At 34.6% G+C, this 9,245-nt stretch overlaps 1 protein-coding gene across 1 annotated transcript in view; it reads right to left on the reverse strand.

Moving 5' to 3' along the window:
* Positions 1-5,596: 5,596 nt before the first annotated feature.
* The window catches only part of ANXA1 (annexin A1), a 21,197-nt gene continuing 17,548 nt past the window's right edge, over positions 5,597-9,245 (reverse strand). Inside the window, 3 exon segments of the mRNA XM_019650661.1 lie at positions 5,597-5,944; positions 6,866-6,988; positions 8,382-8,440. Of these exon segments, the coding sequence (XP_019506206.1) occupies positions 5,888-5,944; positions 6,866-6,988; positions 8,382-8,440 (239 nt within the window). The 3' untranslated portion in view covers positions 5,597-5,887.

A 9,245-nucleotide genomic window follows, 5' to 3' on the forward strand; every position in this document is an offset into this window, starting at 1 on the left:
AGCTCCTCATAGTAGCAGCAGCTACTATGAATTAATATTTATCAAGCTCTTTATATGTGCTAGACGCTGATGTGGAGGCTAAAAAATATAATTACGTTTCCTCCTCCCTTCTAAGTTCTTCCAGCTGGGCTAATAATCAAATTAACAGAGATAGATTAACAGAAGACAATCAGATGTTTAGTACATGCACATGAGGATTTCACATAGGCATAAAAATTCCAAAGACTGTAGGCGACAGTGGATATATAAGACATTAGGACAAGGAAAAGAAGTGGGGAAAGAGTATTACATTTCAGAAGTGAGGGGGGAAATTTACAGGTAGTTAATGATGAGCAGAACACACATGGCAGGAAAGTTCTTGCTGGACAACTCAGAAACAATGGGACGTGGGGTATCCAGCTAAATAACGGGTGCCTGCCTGATATACTCTTATTTACCACACTTAATTCAAATTAGGGTTAAGGCAGCATTCTAAGATTTCCTTCCTTGAAGCAGGTTTCTCTGTTTCAATCTCTTGAGCAGGAAAAAGGGGAGGGTCAAAGTTTCTTTCTGAATCTTTTCTTAATAAACAGCTTAAAAATCAATATCCCAAAAACCCGCTTCTGGGTGACAAAATTTTGCTTCCCTTCACTTGAGTATCTCATTTAGTTTTTGTCACAGCGTGGAAGTGGGAAAAATTTCCCCTTTTCCTCTTAGTTCTTCAGACTGGTGTAATCATCAAATTGACATGAAACAGATTAACAGGAAAAAATAACAAAATTTATTTACATATTATACATATGGGGTTTCATAAGAGTATGGGGCCCAAGGACAAATCAGGCTTTGAGGCTTATGTGCCACCATGAGCTAAGGAGAAGGGATAGTGGTTTGGATTTCAAAGAGGAGGTAGGCAACGCACACGTGGATGAGAAAGCCAACATTTGGTAAACAAATTCTTGCTGGGCCACCCAGAAACAGTGGAACACAGAAGACGATCTAACAGACTTGCTAGGTTCCTCCCTGTCTGCCACACTTAGTTCATGCTAAATTGTAGCTATCTGAGACACCAGCTCCCTTCCTATCCTATCCTATTTAGAATTTCTATCTAAATTCTTTTAGGCAGTTTCAAGGAAGGTCACAAGTTCATCCTGAGTCTTTTTTTTTTTTTAATAACTAGCTTAAAATAATATCCCCAAAGAAGGCATATTTGGGAGTGGCAAACTCTGCTTCCCTCACAGCCATCAGTATCCTCATTTTATGAGTAAACTGAGGCACAGAGAAGGTCAAAGGGCCACACCTCAGTCAATGAATGATGGGGCTGAGATCTGAATCAAGCAGCCTGACTAATTGTGAATTATGGCTGTGAAGGAACTTTCCTCTCTGAATCATTCTCCCAAGCCAAAAAGTAAACAGTGGTAATAATTGGAAGAAAGTGCATTGTTTACACATCAAAGCTAAAGAAAGGATAGGGAAGGTGGGTCACTTTGGCTAAGAAAGGGATCATTTCCACATGACTGCATTTTGAGTTTCCAGATACTAAAAGCCCTTTCTCTTACTGTGTTTCTGGCTCAGCTGGAAGCACATACACTAATACCAGTACAAGATTTTTGTTTTCATACCATTCAATTTTTTTAAAGTCATTTTAGTTTGGAGCTAAGAATTAGCTTAATCTAAGCTTAATCACAAGATCTGTGTCATCTATAGCAAAAGAAGTAGATAAAAAATAAAAATTCATCCAGTCTTATTGACTGATTGACCTATCATTGCCAATTATCTTAGTGTTTGGAAACTGATTTTTTTTTTTCACTTTCTTTTAGGTGGCTTAATGTCAGTAGTCCCTCCAATTTCTTAGGCACTTATTGTCAGTCATTTTGACTCCATTATGTCCAATCTTTATAGCAACTCTGTAAGGCAGGTGGTAGTAGTATTTTACTGATGAAAAACTATAGCTGAGGAAAGGTAATTAGTATCTTCACAGTCAATTAATAAGTGTTGAAGACTTGGTTAAAACTCAGATGGTTTTGGCTCCCAAGTCTCTACCCTCTGTACCACTTTGCCCTCATATTATAGTGAACGCTTAGCAAATATTCATAAATGTCTTCTTCCTCTTCTTTGCTAGCAATGTTCCATGACTTTCACAAAGAAAAAAAAATCATAATAACTGTCAACCCTCATTTACTGTGTGTGATCTTTTGAACTACAGAGTAGGTAAGTCAATAAATTGAACATGCATTTTCAACACCCCAATAAAATAGTTCCCAAGGTGGTTATCTATTTCTTGTTTTAAAATAATTAGAATAGGAGACTCACAACTTTCTTTTTTTTTAAGCAATGACAATTTATGAACTTGCATAGGCATTCTGTGTAAGATATTGCAAACAATGTTACACGTAATGTAATGACATGCTATCATTGTACACATGGCACGTTACCTTTTGCAAAAATAGCCGTCACAATATCTCGATTCTTTCCCAAATCATCTAAGATCTTGCCACTTTCCCTTTAAGAGGTGAAATGTAATTAACCTCCCTTTAAATCTGAGCACTCTGTGACTTGCCTGTAACCAAACTAATGTGGCAGAAGAAATGATGAACCAATATTGATACATTATTATTAACTAAAATTCATAGTTTATATAAGACTCACTCTCTGTATTGTACAGTTCTGTAAGTTTGACAAATGCCTAGTGCATGTATCCACCAGAACAATATTTACAGAATAGTTTAATTACTCTAAAAATGTGATGTGCTTCACCTTTTTATCCCTTCCTACCTCCCCCAACTCCTGGCAATTACTCATCTTTTTAATATCTCCGTAGTTTTGCCTTTTTCAAAATGTCATATAGTTGGAATCATATAGTATGATTATAGCAGCCTTTTCTCATTGGCTTCTTTCATTCAGCAATATGCATTTAAGATCCTCTGTGTCTTTTCCTCCATGAACTGATGGCTTATTTCTTTCCATTGTTGAATAATATTCCAGTGTATGGATGTACCACAGTTTGTTTATTCATTCATCTTTTGCAAGACATCTAGGTTGCTTCCAAATTGTGGATATGAATAAAGCTGCTACAATCATTTGTGTGCAAGTTTTTGTGGACACAAAATTTTTCAACTAATTTGGTTAAATACCCAGCCGTGTGATTACTAAATTTTACAATGACACTTTAACTTTGTAAGAAACTGCCAAAACTGTCTTCCAAAATGGATGTGCCATTTTATATCTCTAAAAGCGATAGAGGGTTCCTGTTGTTCCACATGAAATGGATTTTAGCCATTCTAATAGTTGTGTAGTAGTATCTCATTGTTGTTTTAATTAGCAATTTCCTAATGACATATAATGTTGAGTATCTTTTCATATGCTTACTTGCCATCTGAATATCTTTGGTGAGGTACCTGTTCAGATGTTTCGTTCACTTTAAAAATTAGGTTATTTGTTTTCTTATTGTTGAATTGTACATGTTCTTTGTATGTTTTAGGTATCAGTCCTTTATCAAATAATGTTTACAAAGATTTTTCTCCCAGTTTGTAACTTGTCTTCTCATTCTCCTAACAGCATCTTTTACAGAGCAGAAGGTTTTGTTGTTGTTTAATGAAGTCTAACAATTTTTTCAAAGATTGTGGGGAGCTCTCTATTTTTGTCTTTTAAATGTTTTTTCTGTCGCTATTACTCTCCTATTCAACTGTGTATCCACTTACCTATCCTAATGTCTGGAATTTAATCAGGAGCCTCTCAAGTAGTTTTTGATAAAATAAGTCATTTAGCACCTTTGGAAAGGGACCTAGTAATAAGTGGCTGGTACACCAAGCTGGGAATTTTGATGACAGTTTTAATTAAGGGACTACTTATAGAGGTGTGAGCAGGTTAAAGGAACCAACGTGGAAAGCTGCAGCACCCTAGGAGCAACAGCAGTGGGAATCCCAGGGCCCAAGGAGCAAGTATAGAAAAGTGTTGAGAGCTGGAGCCATTGAGAAGAAATTGTAATTGCAGAACACAAATGCTAATAAATCTGTATAGAATCAAGGAGGAAGTAGAAGAAATACCTCCTCCGGATTGCCCATCTTTTACCAGGTTCCCTCATGGGTTGAGTTCAGCCAGAGGTTAGAAGGCAAGAGAGCGTGCATGATGAATTCGTCCAATGGTGTCTTCCAAAAAAAAGCAGAAAAGAACAAAGAATGGGGATGGAAAGGAGGACAGAGAGAGAATAGCTCCCTTGGGCGGTTCTTTAAAATTAATTTGGAAAAGGAAGAAGTATGAATGCAATATTGACTGACAGAAATATTTTTAGAATAGTAATGATAAAAATCCATCCTGCCTCAATGTACCTTCCCCAGGTTCCCTCTGATTTCCCACTTAGGTGCTTCTCTTTCTTAAACAAGCTCACGAGGGAGGTATTTTATATAATAGTAAAAAAGCTAAAAAAATTCAAGGACTGTAATAAGGAGCATATCTGTCAGCATCAGTTTGGCTGACATATTATGGACTAAGTCATCATAATTTTTCAATAGAATGCACGGGACAGGTGTACATGGAAGAAATTAAAGGAGAACTATCAAAGCAAATAGTTACAATCAAGTGAATGCAGCTGAGGATTGTCAGAAATTCAAATACCCAACTCAATTCTTTTGGGGATGAATAAATAAATACTACCTATGTGGTAAGAATACTGTCAGAGGAAGATAATTGATTTTTTGAAAAAAGTACAAAAGCAATTCAATGGACAAAAGATAGCCTCCTCAACAAATGGTGGGGAAGCAATTGGGCTTCCACAAGCTAAAACCAAACAAAAATAACCTTGACCTAAGTCTCACACTTTAAACAAAAAAAATGTTTCAAAATGGATTACAAACTAAAAAGTAAAATGGAAAACTATAAAACTTTTGGGGAAAAAAACAGGAGAAAACTTCCAGGATTTAAGGTTAAGTAAAGAATCTAGAAGTGGCACCAAAAGCAAAATCAATAAAGAAAAAATTTAAACTTGGACCTCATTAAAATTTAATATATTGGCTCTGAGAAAGATTCTATTTAGAGGATAAAAAGACAAGCTACAAACTGAGAGAAAATATTGGCAAACCACATATTTGACAAAGCACTAGTATGTAGAACATATAAAGAATTCTCAAAACTCAACAATAAAAAAATAAATAATGTCAAAATACAAAATTGCAACAGTACCAAATGCTGGAAAAATTGTAGAGAAACCAGATCATGTATATATGTATTGTGAAAAAGTAAAATAGTACAGCCACTCTGGAAAAAATTGAGTTTTTAAAAAAAACTAAACATGCAACTACCATTCTTTAAAAAGGAATTTCTATTGTTGTTGCCATTTCATCTTTATACTGATACATGAAATATTGCAGAATTTTCAATTGTTATAATGCCGATGCAATAAATCAATTAGTGTACAGAGACACTCTCTCAAAAATCTGTACCAAGATGATAAAATATAAGGAGTCCACTTTTTTAACTCGGTGAATAGTTTAATTTACTATGTAATATCTATTTCATTAAATGACTGTAATTTAGGATTGAGGCTCCTGACCTTTTACATCAAATTAAATCACTGTATTACACACAGAAGAAAATCAAAATAGAAATACCAGTGACACACCCATTGTCATGTAAAATCATTTTATTTTCTGTTACATAGACACCTTTCTCAGGTAATGTTACTAGAACAAGCTGTTTATGGGGTTTTATAGTTGGGGTAAATATATTTTTTAAAAACATTTCTACTATACAGATTTGTGATACAAAAATGATTTATAGGCTATAGTTTTCAGAAGGCAGTTAAGCTAGACTAATCCTACTGAAGAAACTTTCCTATTTAAATCTATAATATGGAATGAAAAGACATGAATACAAAATCTCCTGATCAAAAAACTTGACATCATCACAGGAATGTTTACTGTCCTCCACAGAGAGCCACTAGGATTTTCTCATAATCTCCTTTGGTTTCATCCTGTTAATTAAAAAATAGAGTATTCTTAATGCCACCTGAAACCATGATCAGTATAAGGTACAGGTATTTTTCAATTATAGTATAATTATTGTATTAGTAGACTTAAAAGTTGTAGAACATATATCACAATACATCGATTATCTAAGATCTTTGATAATAATATTATATATTAAATAATATAATTCTTATAGCAGATAACTGATACTTGTTAATTGATTATTATATTAAAGCAATAGCTTTCAAGATTCAAATTATAAACTTCTCTGAATGATCATGCTGTGTATTAGAGCTATTATTTTCCAAGAATAAAATGTCACACAGAATTAAGCAAATATAACACAATATCATTTCAGGTCACTTTGAGGAATATCTGACTCACTCACCAGAGAGAAAGTTATAAGCTTATAATTGTCTTACTTTTTCTTGGTAGATTTTAGTTATTCATTATAAGCAATGAATTTCATTTAAATAGCTTCCTATCTTTCAATAACTTCAAAACCCTTGACTTGTCTTTATTTTTATTTATTAACATTATAATAAGACCATATGAACATGCATTTTATACATTTTACATGTGACAAATTAAGAAAAAACTTAGTGTAAGTTTCTTACACTCTGATCAATATTTTTTGCAAAATAAATAATTATATCTCCCTACTAAAATGTTTAGGTTGCTAAACTTATATATGGAAAACTAAATATTTCTGTGATTGCTGAAAAATTTGCATATATTTTCAGTACAGAATTCACCAGTAAATTTTACCAGTGAAAGTTAAATTTACTTATAAGTTATGTATCCTAATATAACAAATTAATCTTACATATGAAATTTACAGATACAGTAAGTCAGCCTTTCTCTTTGAAGAAGTTGCAAAAAGCATTATCATTTGTAGGGGTAGCATAATGTAATTCTCCACATACCAGGATGGCTTGGCAGAGAGAGACACCATACAGCTTCTGGTAGCATGCTTTGATATCATTCATGTCAATTTCAGAACGGGAAACCATAATTCTGATCAATGCCTTATGACGTGTTCCAGCACCCTGTCCAAAACAAATGATGGTTAAGTGTTTCTCATAGTCAGAGCATACTCTTAATAAATCAGAATATGGGTTTGAACATGCAGCTCTTTTGTTCACACATATAGTTTCTATGGAGAAACTATCTCTACATTAACACACACACTAACACAAATAGTGATAAAATGACAAGAACCCAACTGCTACAGCGGTATGTTAAGAGCTTTTACATCCTCCTAATTGGTCTTCCACCATTCAGCCTTTCCTTTGTCTAAGCTGGTCAATAATTACAAAGTGAACTATCTAAATTGCAAATCTGATCATCGAATTCATCTATTTGAAACCCTTCAATGATCTTCTGCTTCTTTTAGGATGAAAACCAATCATTTTATCTGGGTTTACAATGCCCTGCCTAATTCTACAGCCTTTTCTTTCACTATGCACCATCATCCTAATTGTATTTATTATCTTGAAAGGGTAATGCTGTGTCCTCCTCTTGGACCAACCTTACTTTATCCCTCCTTCTCTTCCACCCCTGTCTCATCTGGCTAATTCCTGTTCACTTTCAGATTTTAGTTTAGCTGACAGCAAGGCTGTCTTGATTTCCAAAATCTAGGGTACAGGTCCCTCTTCTACTCTTCACAATACTAGGTATTCATCATGACCCACTGAATTACCCCGCTAGATAAGAGATGACATGGGGTCTGGGGTTGTACTGCCTACTATGTAACGGCGCATTGCCTATCATTTCACAAGGATTCTTTCCTATTAATTGAATGGTTAGGTCCCCCTTTAAAGGATTCCTTATTTTGGAGTTACTAAAGGAAAAAAGACAACTTCATAACTTTGCACAATATGAGTATACAGGTGGCAGCCTATATAATATGATGAATGCTAGAGGATAAAGTTAAAGTGGTTGAAGTGTGTCTCAATACATCTTAATAACACCTTCTATTATACTTCAGTAATCTTAAGATAACATTTTAAAATCTTAGCATGGCATACTAATCCGTGACATGGAAGACAGAATCATAAAAATGCAAATGAAACTTAAATGGGAAAGATTATAAAACTTAGAATGGGAAACACTGTAAAACTTAGCAGAAGTAGGTAACTAAAATCACACATTAAAGAGAAAGTGTATCACCCTTCCTTTGCTTAGGTTTTATGCAAATCATGAGTAACCCACAAATTAACTACAAGCACACCTTACCATCTTACCTATAAAAAAATACAACAAATCTAACAATTTTATTCTAATAAGGAAGTGTATTACCTCTTTCATTGGATGGAACAGTGATTCTTTTTAATGGGAAGATTATTAAAATAAGTGTAATTTTCAAACCATATGAGGTTTTACATTCTCTCCACCAACAATAATTTTTCCCCTCATGAAATCATATAAGTAGAATCCTACCTTCATGGCCTGATGAAGCTTCTCAGCAAAGAACATTGGCTTGTTTGTGGCACACTTCACTGCAACAGAGGCACGTTTTAGTTGACATGTTTATCACAAAAGAAGAGTCATATGCTAGAAACAGGAGATACAGAGTTTTGCAAGCCAGATTCTATTATCCACCCATGTGTCACCTCTCTTCCCAATATGGCATATTTAGTTCATAAAAGCTATTCTCTAGATAGTGGTTTTGTATATTCTTTCCCCGGTCACCATCACCTATCTCCTATTATCCTAAATCCAAACAACAGCACCTTCTACATTTTGTGCTATCCTAAGTATACTCTTCTTGGAAATGGGTAACCAGTAGGTGTTAAAGACCATAATGGCATACAGTGCATACTTTTTTTCATGTTGCAATAATAATTTTTTTTTTAACTGGAATAGGATAGGCTTTAAAAAGCAGCTGCCAAATTAAACACTCACAGATGTGTCAACGAGTAAAATTCTCTAGCTTGCTACTCACAGTGTGATCCATGGAACAAAAGAATTGGCCTCCACTGGGAGCTTGTTAGAAATGCAGAGTCCCAGCCCCCACCCCAGACCTACTGAAATCAGAATCTGCATTTTAGCAAGATTTCCAAGGGTTTCATGTGCACAGGTTCCCAGCCCTGACTGGTTATCTGAATAATATAGGAGACCTTTCATATCTTTTTATTCTAAAGATGTTTTCAGAAGATACCAGAGAACTACTGAATCAAACAAACCCTCTGGACTTGCCCAAGATTATTCAGTTGGCAAGTGACAGACCAGGACTTGAATCTGTATTTATCTAATTCCAAGCCCCCATGCTCTTAATGACCATTTTTATTTCCCACTGTGCTA

The sequence above is a fragment of the Hipposideros armiger genome, unplaced genomic scaffold (assembly GCF_001890085.2).
Source record: "Hipposideros armiger isolate ML-2016 unplaced genomic scaffold, ASM189008v1 scaffold_144, whole genome shotgun sequence".
NCBI classification, from domain to species: Eukaryota; Metazoa; Chordata; class Mammalia; order Chiroptera; family Hipposideridae; genus Hipposideros; species Hipposideros armiger.